A 19,651-nucleotide genomic window follows, 5' to 3' on the forward strand; every position below is an offset into this window, starting at 1 on the left:
CTCTGAACCACGTTTTCTCACGTGTAAAATGGGGGTAGTACTCTATTCTGCTGTCTTGCGGGATAATTAGGAGAAGCTGATGACACATAAGGATCAGATTGTAGAGGTGAAAGGTCTTTGAATACTAAAATGTTAAATGGAGAAACTGCCCATTTAGAAGCAGTTTTTCGCATAAGTTAGGTCTTCTCCTGTGGAGCCCAAACTGTCCCAGGAATTTCTGAAATCTTGGGTCAGAAGGTGGCTTATTGTCTTAAGCCTCCCCCACATGCCCCACACCACTGACATGAGCCTTCCCTTTCCTGTCATAGGCTTCAGAAAAGAAACCTTCTGTGGCCTCTCCTGTTCTTCTGAGAGAAGGAATCGGAAAAGAGCCTTCGCAAAGAGAGAGCTAATGAACTTGAACCAAAGCTTTTTTTTTTTTTTTTTTTTTTTTTATACCATTAGTGGCTGCTGCTTCTTGAAGTCTGCTTGCATTTATACTTTTATAATGAGTTTTTCCTCTTCACGTTGCAGGGTCAGGGAAAGGATAAAGATTTGAATTCTAAGTCAGCCAGCGACCTCTCAGAAGATTTGTTCAAAGTACATGATTTCGATGTGAAGATTGATTTACAAGTTCCCAGCTCGGGTAGGTGAGGGTCGGGGAGCGGAGCTGGCTGAGGACCAGATGGCATCAGGGCTGGACTTGGCCAGCAGGGAGGTCCGATGTTCGGGAAGCAGGGCGGGTGTCCACTCGTCTGTATCTGTAGAGGCCACAGTAAGCGCAGCTGCAGGCGTGTTTGAGAGGGAGCAGGGCCAGGCAGGCAGGCTGCTGGAAGGAGTGCCTCGCAAGACTAAAAAGGATCTGGTGGGCTCCTCAGATGCCAATTGGCTCTTCTCTCCCACAGAGTCAAAGGCTTTGGCCATCACCTCCAAGGCTCCACCAGCCAAAGATGGGGCTCCACGGAGATCGCTAAACTTGGAAGACTACAAAAAACGACGAGGGCTTATTTGAGCGCACCCAGCCTGCTGCTTCTGACCCTGCATGCCCCATCACAGTGTCCTCTTTTCCTCTTTTCCTTTGATTTGCCCTCTTTGGGCTGGAGCAGCAGTAGAACTGGGAAGAGACTCTAGAACTGCCAGTCATCTGTACTATAAACCATTTGCTGTATAGACCTTCCTTGTCTGCACCATCTCCCACCCACCTGCTGGGCCTCTCACCCAGTGTGGGCCTGGGCTCTCTCGGGCTTTATCCATGTCTTTAGATTTGTGTTTGCCCTTTTTTGTTTTGTTTTGTTTTTGTTTTTGTTTTTTTGTTTTTGTTTTTGTTTTCAAACCAGCACAGTTCATTGGCCACTCTGCACACATTCAGTATTAGCATGGAGCTGGGATTCCTGCTGGAGCCCCTGGAGGCGACAGCAGCAGCACCAGGCAGTCTCCCCCGAGGGCTGCCTCGGACCCAACCATTGACCATTTGGCCCTGGACCCTTTTGGAGGGAGTGGGGACTGGGCACCTGCAGTCCTCCTTCCTCTCTCCTCATCTTTCTCTTCTTCCCATCTCTGCAGAAGAGAGGTTTTCAAATCCAATTTAGTTTCCAAAAAGTGTACATTTGGGGGGGGGGGGGCTGTTTGAGAGAGAGAGCGTGAGCGTGCGTGTGTGTGCGTGTGTATGTATGTGTCTGTAAGTGTGGATTTTTTTATCATTTTTTTAAAAATGCAGTACTCTTTGTATCAGTCTGTCATGGGTCTATAGCTGTTTCAGATATTTTTCAGCTGTACTTGAGCATCTGAAACTGCAAGAAAGAAACTCATTAAATGTGATTCTTCTTACTAAACAGGCCTGACTGCTGTAGCTATGTAACATCCCCTCCCCCACAGCCCTTTCCCCACTCCGCTCCCACCTCAGAGAAAGCCTCCCTGCCACACACTCCTCACACCCCTCCACCCCCGTGTGGTCCCTGCCCTGTAGGCTGTGTCCCGGCAGGCAGGTGGGAAGCCCCCTAGCCAGGTACCAGACAGGGCAGTGCACGTGTCTTGCTCCCACCATGGGGACGGCCCACAGCTTCTTGGATGCACATAGACTGTGTCTTTTCCCCACCCCCACGTACTCGTCTCTTCCTAGTGATTCTGTTTTGCTGTTTCAGGAGGAATGATATTTCGTTTTGTTTCTTTGAAGAGAAAGTATTCCACGTGACTGTGGCAAGAACGAACACCAAAAGGTCTCGGTTGCAGATGTTACAAGCATGTGCAGTTTTGTGTGTGTGTGTGTGTGTGTGTACCTATATATATGGTAAGCATATATATTGTTGTGCAGCTAGGGGGAAGCCAGCAAAGAAGTGTGTATGTCTTTATGAAATGTTTGAAAAGAGATAAGCTGACGGCTTGATAATCATTCTCAGGTGTAAAGCTCCAAGTGTAAATAAAAGTGGCATTTAACAAATCTTTTCAGAACAAAGTACAGCTGACTATATATACCAAGAACTAAGCTAAAGAAACAGCTGAGAGCGGCCGAGTCCCACGAGAGGGAGAGGAACTTAGAGGCTCTGCTCTGTACTTCTTCACCCTACTTTTCTGTCAGGAAGTGGGATGACGGGAAATCACGGACTTCAGTTATATGTAAACGGAAAAATGAACTTGGTGACTCTTCTGGGTTTAGTGGAGCCTCGGTGTTGCTTTAACTTAGTTTACACTTTTTTATTTGAAAACGAAGCAGCAATGGATGGTTTAAAAAAAAAAAGTATTGTGACTGTAAACCTGGTGAACTGTGACTGTAACCCAGCTCTATGGTGGCTGTGCTGCAGTTCGGTTGGGCAGAGGTGGGCAGTGGACTCATTAAAATCATCTATACTTGAACAGTCCATTGGCCGAAAGCCTTTACAGATTGTTGTGTAAATGTGGAATCACAGACTGCGAACCGTTGCCCGAACTCCGGCAAAGTCCCGGAGGCTGCTGGGACCTCTCCTATCATGACGAACCTGGACTGTTTTCTCTTTCTGGTTTTCAGAGACATGAAATTATAGAACCCATCTAATTTGCTGGAGTCATTCTGATCCACTGTAGATCTGTATTTAGTATCATTTGGATTTGGAGAAGTGTCGATTACATTATGGCTGTGTAATAAAATTTTTATTAAAACTGCATCACACCTGTAGCCACTTTACCCCCACTCCCCACATGCAGCTGCGGAAACTTGGGCTCCTGAGACGCCAGCACAGGGCCAGGAGAAAGGCCGCCCAGCGGACCCCCTGAGGAGTCTCCTTGGTGGTTGGAGTCAGGACTGAGGACTCCTCTCCAATCTCCACTGAGGCAGGGCCTCTGAACTGAGACCTTGACCAGACGTAAGCTGTTGGCTTCGTCTCCCACCCACCCCCACCACCAGCGGGGTTTCTTGGCAGTTCTCAGTATTTCTTAGGCTGGGGAGTTGCTGCCGTGGCGCCCTGCTCCACGCCTCCCCCCACGTCCCATGTGGTTTCAGTGTTGAAGGATGCGGCACCTAAGGCTGTTTTATACATTTTTCACTTCCTTCCAAGAAGCAAAAAGGCCAATGTCCATAAGCCTAGCTCACGATGTATAGGTCTGTTTGTCTGTCTTGGTTCTGACAGGTGCAGGGAAACTCTACTGCCTACAGCTTCCCTTCAAAATGCTTTTTTCTTTGTTTCTGTGGAGTCCTGACCTGTCACTCAAACTGTACAGATATTTGTAAATAAACTTTCAACCCTGTTTTAACAAGGGAATCAGATTTAGTCCAAGGATTGCATCCCAAGTGGCAACTCTCAGTCATGTTTTGGAAGTCGAAGAGAGCCTCTCTTGTGCTTGGTTTCCCTTCTTCCCCTTCTCTTAGCTTGACACCCCCCTAACCTAAAGTGGCTCTTTTTAGCTCTTCAGCAGCCTGGTTCCCCAGAAGCTTCTCTGGAAGCTGTCTAGGGCCAGGGAGACCTCCAGTTGGCCTGGAACTTGGAACCAACCAGCTTTAACAGAACCTCGTAGGACCCTCATACTGCCCCACCCCAAGGAGAGGCTGCTGCTTCCAGCTTTCAGTGACCTGGGCACAGTTCCTTTGCTCTCCTGTTCCCAGCTTATCATGAGTGCCAAGGGGGAGCCCAGGGATTGGAGGCCATGGAGGAAATACTAGTATCCTTTTCTCAGTTTCCCACGATAGGGAGCTCTGTAAGGGCTTCACGGCCCCACAGGAGGATGTGTTTCGAACCTTTCTGACCATAGTTTAAGAAGCAACATCCTGGATCATCTACTCCCCTTTTGAGATGGAAAGGTGGGGGAGGTGATAATTCCAATGGTAGGAGCCCAGTCCAAGCCCACCTCTGGTGTTGGGAGAGGTGGGTCCCTGGGGTTCACCCTGCAACTGTGCCAGTGAAGTTTTCTCCCAACTCTGTAAGACTCCCACTGCCTGCTGGGAACAGTGGGATCTCTAGGCCCTAAAGAGTGGGGATTCTTACCAGAGGACAGCCTTATCTGTGCATCTCCCAAGATCCAGTGCCCTAGGGCAGCCATACCCCAGGACAGAAAGAAAACTGACTGCCACAGGCAGAGGGGAGAGAAGGCCTTGGTGTGGGGGGCTTTTCTTGGGTAATCCCAGATTCCAATGTCCAGCAATTCTTGGGACCCAGGAGACCATCAACCCCTACCACAGAGTTTTTCTGTGACATTACTGACCCCTGGGGACCTCTGAGTTCCTTGAAGAGTGAAGTGTTGGGCTGGAGGGAACAGCACCACTATAAGAGGGCCGAGGAGCAGCCTGGCTTCTCTGTAAGGCTCCCCAGGCCAGCCCCAGTCCTGGCTGAGCAGAACCTGGAGGTGGACTTTCATGGCCCTCACAGGGGGCTTAGCTACTGCAGCTTAGGCACATTTAGGGATTCCAGAAGGTGCTCTGGGCCCAGGGGAGACCCAAGAGTCACAAGGCACTGCAAGCTCAGTATAGGGTTCACATCCTAGTTCAGCCACTCACTTCCTAGGGCTGAGCTAGTTAACTCCTCTGAGCCACAAATTTCCCTGTCTTTAACATAAGATCTGTTAGGATCCTGTTAAAGATTAAGTGTACCTTCCCCCAGAAGTGGTTCAATAAATGCTATGGTTAGAGCAGAGGCTGCCTGGAAGGAGAGACTGCAGAGTTGCAGGGGTCGGGGTCCACATGGAGTAGGCAGGGGGCTGAGGGAGGGGGTGTAAGCGGCGGGAGACCAGCCAGAGTGGGGCAGCGGGCCAGAAGCTGGAGCGCTTGGCTTGGAAACCAGGCAGCTCCCACCTCTGGAGCCAAGAAGCTCTGCTTCCAGGTTGAGATTCTGATGGGTGGGCACTGAGGTGGGCCTGGGGAAAGTCCAGAGGAGCAGAGCTGCTTTTCGGCCTCCCCTCTCCAGACAGCCCTCTCCAGACGGCCCAATCTGAAAGTGACTGGGAAGGCCACCCCACCTCACCACGCCCCATCAGAAGGATGGCGAGGTTCCACCTACCCACCCCCACCAAAAGCCATTAAAACACAGAACAGTACCAGACCGGAAAATCCGTGTAAAGAAGACGAACAAAATGTTCTGATCCTTCCCACGGTGACAACCTCAATATCCTCTTTAAAATATCAAATTTTTATGAGACACCTGGGTGGCTCACTTAGTTAAGCCACCAACTATTGATCTTGGAGTCATGAGTTCTAGCCCCACGGAACCTTTTTTTTTTTTTTTTTTTTTTTTTTAAATTTTTTTCTTTTTAGCTGTCAGTGACCCTGCTTTGCAAAATGCGCGGAGGCGGCATCTTGCTCGGCTCACATTCACCTCTCTGACCAGGAATGCACGCGTCTGTCTCCAACCATTTTCCCTTGAGAACTCCTCCTCACCCTTCCGCGCTCAGCCCGAAGGTGACCTCCTCCGGAAGCCTCCCACTCGGGTTTGGGAGCATCTTCTGCTGGCTCTCCCTAGTGCGGCACTCACTACGCTGTACTGTTAGTATTTATGAGTCTCCACCCTCAGCCTGGAAGTGACTTGTGTCTGCCGCGTATTCCCCAACTCTCAGCGCCACCCGGCACTTAGAGAACGCCCAGTAAATGTGGTGGAGGGAAGGGGAAGGAAGCGGGGCAAGGCGGTTGTCCAGCAGAGCCGCTGTGTTCTGGGGCATGTCCCTCCCATTCTGCCCCCAGACCGCAGCGCCCGCGGGTCTGGGACCCAGGCCGCCCACCCTTTGAGTGCGCCCCAAGACCGCGAGAAACGCGCCTGAGGCAGATGGCAGCGGCTCGCTCATCCGGGGCCTGTGCGAACCTACAGCCTCGGCCTCCGCTCGCCCACTCCGGGCCCCGCTGCCTGCAGGTGCGCGCGCTCCTCCAGGCGTGGCCTCCAGCGGAATGCGGGCGACTTCCCGGGTTTGGGAGCGCGGTCCGAGCTTTAAACCCCCGCGGCCGGCGCGGAGGAGGAGCGGCACCAGCTCCCCCCTCCCAGCTTCCCCGGTTTCTCCTGGCCACCGGATGTTCTGCGCACTCGGTGGCCGGGCACCCGGCGTGGAAGTCTGGCCGGCAGAGGTATCACCAGTGGAATGAGGGGAGGCACCCACGCCATCAGTACAAGATTCCGGGAAGAGCCCTAGTGGGGACGTGGGGTATGGGGCGTTCTCAGATCAGTCCCTTCGACCGGCAGCCGCATCCTTGACCTCAGATGCTCTCGGGCCCCTCTGCCTCCACTTGGCCATCGGGAGAGACCTGTGGGTTCTGAGTTCTGGAGAGAGGGAGGAGGGAGAACCACAGGAACACAGACTCCTGGGAGGGATGGGAAACCTTGCTTCTGAACGGTGTCAGGAGAGAAAATGTTCTTACTGCGCATACACAGGCGTGGTGGCACATTTTGTTTGTTTTAAACCAGTGATTCAGATGGTGAAGGGTCAGCAAACGCTGCTGGATCCCTAGCCCTGCTAAACTGTCCTAGCCGGCAAACCCAGCATATTCCCACCAGGTCTGTCAATAATGGGGTGAGAGATTGCATGGGAAGGAAGAGACACCCAGGAGCAAGGAAAAGGCTCTAGGGTTGTCAAGTGAAAACAGCCTTTCACTCCTTATCCTGGAGGAAGGAGACCTCCAATTCTTACCTCCCTCCCCCCAAGTTGCCATTGGGCCCTGGCTCTGGCCAGCCCTCCAGCGCCCTGTCTAGTATGCTCTGGGCAGAAAAGGGCATCAGACTGAGGGGGCTAGGGAATGGGTGGGACGCATGGAGCAGCTGAAAGGGTAAGGTCTCACCGACAGTCCCTCGGAAACAGCCATTTAGCATCCAGGTGCCTGTTTTCTGATTGGGTCCTTTCTGGCTTCCTTCCTCCAGATGATGATGTAAAGCGACACACCACCACCCCAAGTAAGGAAGGGAGGTCATTATAGGAGCTACTCATTCCTGCATCCTTTTCACCTAGCCCAATGCGTGCTTTGAGGAAGCTGCCCAGTGGAAGTTTGCTCTGTGAATGAATGAATGAATCACAGGTATTGTCACAAAACGCTGGAAACTCCGGGTCAGTTAAGTCCCTTGGAAGACACCAAGTCCCACAGAGCATGTCTCTCAGAGTTGCTGACCAGAATGAGACCTTGTACCACTTAGTCCAGCGGAAGATTTGCCACCACCCTGTTCCTCCCCCTCCCCACCCACAAACACACAGAGACACACAGACACACGTACCAGAGAGGCTCTGCTCTCCCTGGGAAGCTTTCAAGTTCCCTCAAAGTGAAGGCTGCGCTCTATCCTTTTTCCCTCCCTGCCTGTGGGTCTTGTGAAGAAGAGACTGGCGCTCTGCCAGGCCAGGGGTGGTGAGCAATAACTTTATCCTGATGCCCTGCTGTCCTGGGAGTGGAGGGAGGAGGAGCAGAGCTAAACGAGGCAGGCTGGGGAATGAAACCAGGCCCCCAGAAAACCTTCACCTCACACACCCCATTTTCCAGCCCTCCCCCTTTTCCCAGCTCTTGTGCCCAGTGTTGTTACTCCCTAGGAGGTATGTAGCTCCCGGGCCTGATAAATCCTGAAGGCCATGGGGAGGGGGAAAGACTCAGCTACTCCAGAGAGCAGGCATTGAGGGGGTGGGCGGTGGTAAAGGAGGATCCATGAACTGAGATGGAGAACAAGAAGAAAGATTATTTTTTTCCTCAGATACACATAGCTGGCCTTGTGGATAAGGTCAGACACCAATGGCCTCTCTCAGATCAGCCACCTCATGACCATCAAAACCTTGAAACATTCCTCTCTGCCCCCGCCCCCGTTTCCCATTTTTACAGCTCAGAAGAGGCCATTCCTCCATCTACATAGTAGTCTGATTTTCTCCACAGCCTTCTACGTTCTTCGTTCTTCGCAGAGTCATTTACTCACAGCCTCAAAGACTGTGGAAACTGAGGCACAAACAACAGGATTCCAGGTTGTGAAAGGTCATTTCTGGCTCAACTAAGAGGACAGGAGAGCCCCCTCACCTTGTCCCCCAATGGGTGTCCCTTCTGCCTTCTACCTTCTGCCTGTGGGAGGTAGAGGCAGACTCTCCCTTCATTGGATAAGGAACTAGAGACTGAACTACAAGATGCTAATAAAAGAAAGTATGCATGGCACAGGAATAGAACTTAGGGGACCTAGCCAAGACACTCTCTGGCTTTTCCACCAACTAGCTCTGTGGCCCTGTGCAAATATTTTAACCTTCTGGTATTGAGCCATCTAACTCCTTTGTTACTTATCCTGTATTTTGAGAAGAATAGGATGCATCTAAAGGCCTTTCCCACTCTAAAATCTGTGAAATGCACTCTCATTTCAATACCTATTCCCAGGTTTCCCCTCACCTTTCCACTGTGGGATACCTCCTCAGTATGGCAAAGAGCTCTTCTTTGGTTGCTGGGCTTAGGACAAATGCCTGGTACAAGAAGAAAAGGAGTTGCCCCTAAGTTTTCTCTTGGCAGCCAGGACAGAGATCCATCTCCTGCCTTGTTTGTGCCTCCAGTACTGTCCACACATTGACTGGCAAACAACTTTGACAGGTGCACAAAACATGGTCCCTCCTTGCTGGCTCTCTCCACCCTGGATTTGCCCCCAGTCCTCCCCTGCCCTGACCCAGTAGGAGGGTCCTACTGAAGACCAGGGTAGCCTCCAAAGAGGGAGGGGGTGAATGCAGGAGACATGGTTCCTTCTGGACCTTCAAGCTCTAGATTACACCCCTCCCACACACCCAGGCTCCCAGAGACCTCCGTGTCCCAGAGGAGGTCGCCATGTGATTTCCTAGACCCTTCCCAGAGGACCTGAATACTCAAACTCCTGTATTTCCTTCTTTCTTTCACTCCTGCATTCCCTCCTTCCCCTCCACTCATCCTTCCACACTTTGACTTTCTTCATCAGTTCCCCCAAGATCTTCTCCTTTCTTCTCTGTTGGAGCTTCCCATTCTCTCTCTGAACTCTCCTTTTCTCTCCTCCTGGGCCATCCTTGAATCTGGCTGAGAGGAGATAAGCGAAGGAAAGCGTCTCCTTTTGGTCTCCATCAGTATCAGAAGCAGTCCTTCTGGGACACCCTGCCACAGGGCGCCCAACAGGCACTGGCCACCTAAGGAGGGATCTGCACCAGTGGCATTTGGGGGAAGACAAGAAATATCGCGAAATACAAACTTCGACTCAAAGCAGCCTTGCAGCTGACCACTAACTTGTCAAGTGTCTGAAGACCGGAGCATCCCGATGCCACCATGAGCACATCACAGTGTGTGAAACCCTTGACCAGCAGCAGGGTTCTCTTTTCCCATCACACCCATAGCTCTGGGTCAGGGGAGGTTCTCCTAAATCTACAAAGGGAAGAGACTGCTTAAGATCACATCTAGAGTGTGACCAACCTGAGACTGGCTCTTTCTACCACCCACACTAAAACTATTCCAGGGTTTTCTAGATTTTACATCTTTTCATTTGATTGTATTCTCACAGCAATCCCGTGAGATGGACAACAGCCTTGAGGAGGAGAAGCAGTAGTTCAAGGAGGTGAGACAACTTGCTTTTATGGTCACACAGCGGACTCCAAGCTTCCGAACTCCATAGGGGAAGGAGGAAGAAGGGCTCGGTGCCCCCGCCCGCCAGTAGCCAAAGGATGCTGCCCAGGACTCCGCCGGGACACCCGGAGAGACTCAGGCCCCGCCCCCTGACCTTGTTCTCTGCCCTCTGGGAAGTGGGGAGCTTGGGGAAAAGAGGCCTCAGGTCGTTCCCGGGACAGAGTCCTCACTTAGGCGCACGCCGTGGGGTGAGGCTTCTTCGGGAAGCTGATGGCCTTGCATTCAGCGCAGAAGGGGCCCCGGGAGCGTAGGAAAGCCAGGAAGCCTTGGCCCAGGGATGGATGGAACGCGGAAAGGAGCCGGAGGGACGGGGCGGGAGAGCGAGAGCGGGACCACCTCCAAGACCGTGGGGCCCGGAGGCGGGGCGACCCCTCCCGTCTCCTCGAGGGCGGGCACAGGGGGCCCGCGCGGGCCAGGCCCCTGCTTTGTGTCCGCGAGGTCTGGGTTTCCCGGCCACCTGCAGGAGCGACAAGGAGCTTCCCGGCCCGGCAAGGGCCCTTGGAGGCCCGCGCTTTCTCTGAAAGTGAAAGGAGTGGGCGGGGGGCGCGGCCGAGGCGGGGCCCAGGAGGGCAGGCCGCGCAGGCTCCGCCTCGGGGCAGTCTCGCGCCGGGGGCGCCGAGCGTCTCCAGTCCTCGCCGCGGCGCGGGCTGGTGGGCTCCGCTGCGGCTCGCGTGCGGGGAAATGACCCTGCCCGGGGGCCCGACGAGCATGGCGCGGCCGGGAGGCGCGGGGCCCTGCAGCCCGGGGCTGGAGCGGGCCCCGCGCCGGAGTGTCGGGGAGCTGCGCCTGCTCTTCGAGGCGCGCTGCGCGGCGGTCGCTGCCGCCGCCGCCGCAGGGGAGCCCCGGGCCCGCGGGGCCAAGAGGCGTGGGGGACAGGTCCCTAACGGGCTTCCGCGGGCTCCCCCTGCCCCGGTGATCCCGCAGCTGACTGTGACAGCTGAGGAGCCGGACGTGCCCCCGGCCAGCCCCGGGCCGCCGGAGCCGGCGGGTGTCTGGCTCCCGGCCGGGGACTCCTCGCACCTGCAGCAGCCGCGCCGCCTCTCCACCTCGTCGCTCTCCTCCACTGGCTCCTCGTCGCTGCCCGAGGACTCAGAGGACGATCTGCTGAGCGACAGCGAGAGCCGAAGCCGCGGCAACGTGCAGCTGGAAGCCAGCGAGGACGTGGGTCAGGTATGGGCCGCGGGGGCGGGGCCAGCGCGGGGCGCGGGGGCTGTGCACCGCAGACCCAGCTCGGAGCTGGCGGAGGGCTGACCCCGGCGCTCAGCTCCCTCCGCCGAGGTCTGACCCTCACTGCTTAGCGGGGGCACTGGGGTAGCAGGGAGGCGTCGGGCCGACCTCCTGCCTTGGCAGTTTAATCCGGGCTCCCATCGGCGGGTCGCGACCCGGGCCCTAGGGCGTCTAAGAAAGAGAGGCAGGAGGAGTCTGCAACCGGCCGTGGGCACCAGGTGGGGCGGGGGTGCAGATCGTGACTTGCGAGCTGGAAAGTGGGGCCGGAGAGATCGGAGGGGCTTGGACTTGCCCGGCGAACTCTCGGAGAGAGAGGGGCGAACGAGTCTCCCTCTTTCCCCGCCCCCTCTCCCGCGCGGCGGCCCCACCCCCGCCGTTGCCACGGTTTCCCTCTCCTGAGTGGGAGTGGAGCGGCGCTCCAGGCTCTGCTCAGGAGCTGCCGCCGTCTGCTCCCCGCGCCCGCACGAGGCGTGGACTCAGAGAAGGGAGGGTCTCGGGTTTGGGGGCTCCAGCAGGGAGTGGAACGCAGCCCTTCCCCGCTTTACTGCTCCTAATTAAAGCCGGGAGAAGGTAAACTGAGGCTGACAGCAGGGGGATCCTCCTGCTAATCGCCGCCTCTGGTAACCTGGCTGTTCGGGGCCAGGTTTGACCCCCGGATAACCCGGGTCAGGGTGCAGCGAAGTAATTCCTAGTGCCTGCCCCTTAGGGGTGTGCAGCGCCTGGGATAGCCATCTTGTCCCCTCTTTTTAACCAAGGCCAAATATTTTAAATAACTACCCGCGGTCAGCGTGAAGGAGTTGCTCTAGATCCACGTTATGCAAGTGTCCCTGGAGCGGAGGGAGAGGCGAAGGGCGCCCCGCAGGCTCTGGTGGCTCCCGGCCCGCCCAGAAGGGCGGTGAGAGCTGCGGACACACGCGGGGGTGGCCTGGGCGCGGTGCGGAGAGCCCTGAGACGCGGTCTCCGCCTGCTGAACCTGGGCTTCACAGCTCTGTCGGACTGGACGAGGCGGAGGAGCCCCTGTAACGACTAGCAGTGATCTGACTCAGTTACCCGTTGAAATTTACATTACCCAGAGGGCAGCGTGATTTTTAAGGGACATAAGGGAAAAAGGTCTCCTAGAGCAGGAAAACACACACACACACACACACACACACACACACACACACACACACACGCCACCCGCAGGTGTAGGGTGCTGGGAGTCCCTCTCTCCTCCCCCCGGAGCTAAGGATACCCCTGATCCATGATCATTCCTAGTACAACCCCGGCTCCTACAGGGATGCGGTTGACACCGAGGGATTTCCAGGGCGGTGGAATGTGGGGCAGTGAGAGAACTCCTTTCCCACCTCCTCCGAAATACGGAGCAGTAGGTCTGGGTGCACCACTGCCCTGGTCCGATCTCTGACAAGCCGAGAAGCGGGTGCAGAAGAAAGTACGGCAGGATCTCAGCACCCCCTCCCGCCCCCGCTTCCCTCTTCCGCCCCCAGTCGGAGCAGCTCCCGCGGCCCAAGCCTGCCTGCAACGTAGGCAGCCCGGCTGGGGTCAAGACTTCGGGGACCCGTCAGCAGCTGTGCCCCGGGTGTCTTCGGCTGATCTCTCCCTCCCCAAGTTCCGCGCTCTTCCGGCGTGGCCAGGAGCTGGAGCAGATGGCCGCCGAGGGCCCTTCCAGCTCCAAGGCTGCGGCTCCCAGGCCTTCCCAACCCCCAGCCCGCCGGGGCCTCCCCGAAGGCAAACAGCCACGGCGGTGGCAGATAAGCCAGTAGCTGTTGACAGAGGCTGCCTGCGTCCGCGTGGAAGGGCCCGGCGCGGACTTTGCCTCGCGGCGGTCCGGGAGAGGCACAGAGCGCCGCCCAGGTTGCCTTTAGGGCTTCCCCGATCAGAAACCTGAGGCCGTGGGAGGGCGGTGAAGGATGTGCCTGGGAGAAGGGTCATGCAGCAGTCCTGGGGAGCTGCCATCTAGCCAGCCCCTTACACTCGGGCCTGGGCACCTAACGGGCTAGCTCTGAGCGAGAGGCCACCGAGCCACCGAGAAGGCTCTGCCTTGCCTCTACCTGGCATACAGTCATACGTGGCACATGGGGTCTTGAGTTATGTCTCGGGGTTCACTCAAGACGTAGAGGCTCTGTCTCCTAGGAGCACCACATATTCTGTCCAGAGCCTGGGGCTGGGCTCCCTCTCCACTGCCCGCCTAAGAGTAGTTAGGACTGGGCAACCTGCATCCCTCCTGGGGCCCCTCTTCTCCTAGAGGAGAAAGTTGTGGGCAGGGGAAACCCAGACACTTCAGGAGAGGAGTTGGGGGCCTATCCCCAACAGCAGCTGGCAGGACTGTATTCTTAGGCCTTGTCTGCCTCTTAAAAAACAATGTTGGGGTGTTGGTGTAGCAGAAGACAGGGTGTTTGGCTCCCCTTCCCTTGGTTCTCTTCTTTCAGGGCTCCAGGATAGGTAAGGAGACCTCGATGCCATCCTGTCCTGGACCCAGAACTCCCACACTTCACTTTTCACTAATTATAGAGCTGAATTTAGGTTAACAGACTTCCTTTTTAAAAAGCAAATGCCCCTGGGAGGGTGAAGTCGTGGGTCACTTATACCTTAGTGCAAATCATTTTATAAATTTAAACTGATTGCTCTCACTACCCCACCACCACAGGGAGTGCTGATTTGATAGGGCAATGGGAACATGAGGAGGGTGTTGGGCTGGGAGAGGGCTTCAGCCAGAGATAGAGTGGTTAGAGGTAGGGAGTGGGAGTCAGGAGGTATAGGGACCAGGGTCCATTCCCGCAGAAGATACACTAAGTATCTGGCGTGATTTAAGGAGTCCTCAGGCCTTCCAAACGGAGCTTAGCTAAAGGAGCGGTCGGAGGGTAGTGTTGAGCGGTGCCCTTCCCAGAGAGAGATGCTCCCCTGTGCAGCCCCAGGGGTGGAGACCAGAAGGGGCCCCTGTGACTTCCTCAAAGACTCACATAGTGAGCTCTCCTGGGTTTTTGGCCCCAAGATGCCAGGTAGCCCTTGGCTGTGAGTCGGTTTCCCAGACCCAGGCTCAGCAGGAGGTCGGGGCTTTGGCCCTCTTTCCAGCTAGATTTCACTCTGTAACATAACAAATCTGCTTTCTGATATCCATACAATAAAAGCCTTACCTGCTCAAAAATATCTTCCCTGCTGTTGTTCCTATGCCAAAATCCCCACCCACTGAAGAATGACTCTTAAAGAGCCTTTTTGGATACATGCATTTTTATCTGCATTCTGTTCACTGGAGGAGGTAGCTCCCTAAGATGGGTGGTGGTGAGTTCATTGATGCTTGCATAAACTCCTTCCAGGTTTGGCCATATCCATTCGCTGGCAGGGGAGCTAAATCCTGTCCTCCCAACCTCAAGGGGTGGCTTGGGGGGAGGGGCTCAGATGAAAGCCCTTTGTAATTTGCAGGGCTGGACCCAGCCATAGTTGCAGGAACTAAATCCTCTTCTACTGACCCCACTTTCCATCTTCTGGCTCCACGCACTGCTCCTTCAAGATCCCAGAAGAAAGGACGGTGAAGTTCTCCCTTTGCACCTCACCCAGGGCTGTCTCGCTCTTCCACTGGGATAACTACAGAACAACCGAATGGCCCTCTAAGGACATTTGGGCCCCACTGATCCCAGAATTCTGCCAGTGGGCCCCTAAAGCTGCCTGAAACCCTACCATTAAACCCATTCCTTTGGATGAACACAGAGGTATCCATCCAACAGAGAGGGGTCCCCAGGCAGATCTCGGTGTGTCCCGAGAGAGCAGACACACCACCTTGTGGCTACAAATTGCTTCACCTTATACAGAGCTATTTTATTTTAAAAAATAATATTAATTTATTAAATTTATTTTTTGTTTATATTATTAAATATTTTATTAAATGTATTAAATAATGATGTAGGACTCGATCCCAGGACCTTGGGATCATGACCTGAGCCAAAGGCAGAGGCATAACAACTGAGCTACCCAGGTGCCCCTATTTTGTATTATTTTAAGAAGAGCACGAGCTGGGAGGGGCAGAGGGAGAAGGAGAGAGAGAGAGAGAGAGTGAGTCCCAAGCAGGCTTCAGGCTCAGCACAGAGCCCGAAGAGAAAGAGGGGCTGGATTTCCTGACCCTGAGATCATGACCTGAGCTGAAATTAGGAGTCAGACGCTTATCCAACTCAGCCACCCCCAGGCACCCCCTACAAAGCTCTTTCTCACCCAGAGTCCCATTTGACCCCCAAAGGGAGTTTGGGCGTTAGCATGGATTCCAGAAACTGCCAGGGTAATTGGAACATGGGGAGGAGGTTGGGCTGGGAGAGAACTTCAGCCAGAGGCTGGGCTGCTTGAAGGCGGGGAGTGAGGGGATGTGAACTCCTCCATGCCTTGACTTCCTTCTGTAAAATGGCAATAATGTTACCACAGCAGGCACTTGATGTTCATGTGCTCGATTTGAAAATCACAAGTGGGGGAAGAGGGTATAAGACGCAGCCGCTGAATACACATGGCACATACATCTTCCTGGAATTTTACTTGAGGATTTGGAGGTGGGAGAGTTTTATAATAAATTTGGATTTATTATGCAGCAGAATGCAAACCTTGTATGTATTTAAAGAGGAAAAAAGGGAGTTTGAAAGAGATGTCATGCTTCCAGTGGGCTGCTTCTGGCTACACCCCCAGATCCCTGGAGGTTGGACATGTGATCACACCCTAGTGTGCCATGTAGGAACTTGAGTAGGAAAACAGGAGCAATGCTTTCTGATGGAAGATGAGAAGCGCCTGGCAGGCAGTAGGCGGTCAGTAAATGGTGGCTCGTGTTATGGCAGCAGTTCTTATCCTCCCAGAGGAAACAGGCTCACACGGATGAATTTCTCACTTGGGTTCACTCAGCTAAAAAGTGATAGAGCCACCAGATTCCAGTGCTCTGTCACTAACCCCCACCGCCTCCCCACAGGAAGGGGCTTTCTGGTCAACAGCCTTCCCTTGCTTAGGCCAATGTACCTGTTCTCCCTCTCTCATTCAGCTTCCTCTGATCAGGGAGGCTGGATTTCTAAGTTGAGTTCCAGCCCTGTAACTCTTGCAATGCATACATAACTTCTCTTAAACAAGCACCCCTGGGAGGAGGCAGCAGACACAGGGAGGATGAGTGAACCTGTGTACTTCAGAGGTTGGGCACAGGACCAATGAGTCTTGGGTGAAAAAAAGGAAAAGTCCAGAGTCTGAGAGCCTCTTAGGATTGGGTGGAGGCCAGAAGCAATGTTTGTGGGCAAGCGGTACACCAAACTCTCCATTTCCTCCACAGTTTCATGTGAGATGACAGGCTCTCAGGTTTCTGGGTCTGGATTAAGAAGACCAAGGGTAGCCTGGCCCTAGCCAACTGGTGAGGAGGGAGATGGTCTCCAGGAACAGCAAGAGGGTCTTGGGAAGTCCCCAGTCATTCTTTTCCCAGGCCCTGCCAGGCTAGCCTCTCTGCCCTGGGCCTTTGCAAAGATTTGTTTCCATGTTTATCTCTCTAAATGAGAGTAACCACTGGTCCAAAATGAATGAAACAATATCCAGATTTGCCCAGCTTCTGCTTCAAATGGGGTCTGTGAGGGAGGCACAGGGGTGGGAGCCTGTCACTCTAAAGCCTCATTTACTACTCATAACAACCCAGTGAGAGTGATTATTTCCCCATTTTACAGATGAAGAAACCGACCCTCAGAGGCTTCTCAGGCCCCAGAATCTCCTGAGGCATTGTTAGAAATGCAAATTTTTTTTTTATTTCACCCAGACCTACTCAGAATTTCCCTGAGGCAGACCTGAGTGTCTGCATTTTTTTGAACATGGGTGACCATCAGGTGATTCTCATGCTCAGGAAAGTTCTAAATCCTTGACAGAACACTTTAGTAACTTACCCACACAGCTGGAGAGCAGACCTGGGGTGAAAACTTGAGCCTTCTGACATTAAGTCCAGGGCTCTTTTCCGCAGGAAATGGAGAAGCTGGATGTCTGCCATCACCCTGTGCCCGTCTCAGTATCCTTTGCACAGGCTCACAATACACTTTCCTTGAATGAGCGAGTGATTGAATGAATGAATCATGGGGCCCTAGCTGCTTGCGGTGGGCTGGGGCAGGAGGAGACCCTACACCAAGGGAGGGAAAGCTTGTGCATTGCTGAGATGCCAACGTGCACGCCCAGACCCTGTCCCTTTCAGAAAAGCCACTGGCAGAAGATCCGGACCATGGTGAATCTGCCCGTCATGAGCCCTTTCAAGAGGCGCTACGCCTGGGTGCAGCTGGCTGGGCACACGGGTGAGCACAGGGCAGGCGCCGGCGGGGCGGGCGGGTGCCCGGGAAAGGAAGGGACCGGGCAGCGCTAACTGGTGCCAGTCCGCAGGGAGTTTCAAGGCGGCTGGCACCAGCGGGCTGATCCTGAAGCGCAGCTCGGAGCCGGAGCGCTACTGCCTGGCGCGGCTCATGGCGGACGCGCTGCGCGGCTGTGTGCCCGCCTTCCACGGCGTGGTGGAGCGCGATGGCGAGAGCTACTTGCAGTTGCAGGACCTGCTCGACGGCTTCGATGGACCCTGCGTCCTGGACTGCAAGATGGGCGTCAGGTACACGTGCCCTGCCTGTCCGGGCGGGGGCACAGGGCGGGGAGAAGCGCTCTCCCGGGTGCCCGGAACCGCGCGGGACGGGGTCCAGGTCTGTGTTCCCTTACGCACCCTCCCCCACACACACTGCCTGCCCCTCCGCAGGACTTACCTGGAAGAGGAGCTGACCAAAGCCCGCGAGCGGCCCAAGCTGCGGAAAGACATGTACAAGAAGATGCTGGCGGTAGACCCCGCGGCTCCAACCGAGGAGGAGCACGCGCAGCGAGCGGTCACCAAGCCACGCTACATGCAGTGGCGAGAAGGCATCAGCTCCAGCACCACGCTTGGCTTCCGCATCGAAGGCATCAAGGTGGGCCAGGCCCGCTTTGCTCTGCAGCGCCCTGCCCCCCCGCCCTGCCCTAACCCCACCGCGCGGTGTCTGCCCTCCCTGCGGACCCCCCCCCCCCCCCCCCCCCCGCCCCGCCACGAGTCCTCCTCTGGCGGCCTTCCCGCCTTCCCCGGCAGCCCACCTCCTGGGAGGTACAGCCACTCTAGCCAGATCCTCTCCCCTCGAGCAGAGGAGAGGCACGGAGACACTGACACTTCCTGTCCCACTTCCTTCAGAAAGCCGACGGCTCCTGCAGCACTGACTTTAAGACCACGCGAAGCCGGGAACAGGTGATTCGCGTCTTCGAGGAGTTTGTGCAAGGGGACGCGGAAGTGCTGGTGAGCGCCGGATTCTAGAACCCTGAGTTGTTGGGGAACCTGAAACCGAGGGGTGCCCCCTAGGTCATCCGGTCTGGTGACCTCACCTGTCACCCCCATCGTAGCATTTATCGCACCCGGGGGCTTATGTCTTCCTCACCATGGTATCCTCAAAGCCAAGCATGCATCGTGGCCCCTGATGCTAGCAGAGGCTCGATTAGTTTTTGGTAAATCTGCCCTCCTACCCTATCCTGCCCTCTCCAGAGGAGGTATCTGAACCGCCTGCAGCAGATTCGTGACACCCTGGAGGTCTCTGAGTTCTTTAGGAGGCACGAGGTAAGAGGGGGTAGTCCAGGTGCGGGGCCTGTGGTCTGTGAGGGCTACAGCGGGAATGGGATGGGGGTCTTCTCCAGGAAAGAGCTGCGGCCTGACCATGTGGGGCTCGGCAGGTGATCGGCAGCTCGCTACTCTTCGTGCACGATCACTGCCATCGAGCGGGTGTGTGGCTCATCGACTTCGGCAAGACCACGCCCCTCCCCGATGGCCAGACCCTGGACCACCGGCGGCCCTGGGAGGAGGGCAACCGCGAGGACGGCTATTTGCTGGGGCTGGACAATCTCATTAGCATCCTGGCCAGTCTGGCAGAGAGATGAGGCTGAGCCCCCGTTCTAACAGACCTTCGGCTGGGTCCCCGCCATGCATGCCAGCGAGAGACTGAAACCCCGCGGTGCGGGGCGGTTCACACTGTTCTGCAGGGCCTGGTGCCAACCACTATGGGACGCACTGCACGCGCTGGGGGCTGTCCCCCATACAAGACCCAGAATTCCCGGAAACGATGGCACTAATTAACAGGGGGTGGGGTGGGGGAGGGGTGGCTGGGACAATGGGCTCCTTCCTGGGCCCAGCTCTTCTGAGGGGGCTGTATATCTCTTTAGAGAGGCCAGGTAACGAATTTTATTTCGCAGGCACTAGATCTATTGGTCTAACCTCCCACACTACAATGGACAGACTTTCCCAATAAAACTAAAAAACACCAGCTTTGGTGACTCAGGCCTCCTCCCCTCCTTCCTCTGGTCTCTTTCTCACTTCTCTGGTAGCCCTCATGTCCACTCAGATCACTGGAGGGTTTGAGAAGAGCTCTTTACTGGAGGCATCTGTAGGAC

At 55.2% G+C, this 19,651-nt stretch overlaps 2 protein-coding genes across 2 annotated transcripts in view; both read left to right on the forward strand.

Moving 5' to 3' along the window:
- The window catches only part of RTF1 (RTF1 homolog, Paf1/RNA polymerase II complex component), a 54,411-nt gene extending 51,295 nt beyond the window's left edge, over positions 1–3,116 (forward strand). Inside the window, exons 17-18 of the mRNA XM_047737616.1 lie at positions 514–625; positions 885–3,116. Coding sequence (XP_047593572.1) covers positions 514–625; positions 885–991 — 219 coding nt within the window. The 3' untranslated portion in view covers positions 992–3,116. The remainder of the gene's footprint in view (positions 1–513; positions 626–884) is intronic.
- Positions 3,117–10,474: 7,358 nt separating this feature from the next.
- On the forward strand, positions 10,475–19,524 carry ITPKA (inositol-trisphosphate 3-kinase A). Its single transcript, XM_047739018.1, has 7 exons — positions 10,475–11,173; positions 17,409–17,505; positions 17,591–17,807; positions 17,949–18,153; positions 18,408–18,509; positions 18,753–18,824; positions 18,938–19,524. Exons 1-7 carry the CDS (start codon positions 10,685–10,687, stop codon positions 19,139–19,141), a joined length of 1,386 nt encoding a protein of 461 aa, XP_047594974.1. The 5' UTR covers positions 10,475–10,684; the 3' UTR covers positions 19,142–19,524.
- The last annotated feature ends 127 nt before the right edge of the window (positions 19,525–19,651 follow it).

Source organism: Lutra lutra, chromosome 7 (assembly GCF_902655055.1).
Source record: "Lutra lutra chromosome 7, mLutLut1.2, whole genome shotgun sequence".
NCBI classification, from domain to species: Eukaryota; Metazoa; Chordata; class Mammalia; order Carnivora; family Mustelidae; genus Lutra; species Lutra lutra.

Coding starts and splice junctions, on each gene's coding strand:
- ITPKA (XM_047739018.1), top strand. CDS start 10,685: ATGACCCTGCCCGGGGGCCCGACGAGCATGGCGCGGCCGGGAGGCGCG. Junction 17,808..17,948: donor GACTGCAAGATGGGCGTCAG/GTACACGTGCCC, acceptor GCCCCTCCGCAG/GACTTACCTGGAAGAGGAGC. Junction 18,154..18,407: donor TCCGCATCGAAGGCATCAAG/GTGGGCCAGGCC, acceptor CACTTCCTTCAG/AAAGCCGACGGCTCCTGCAG.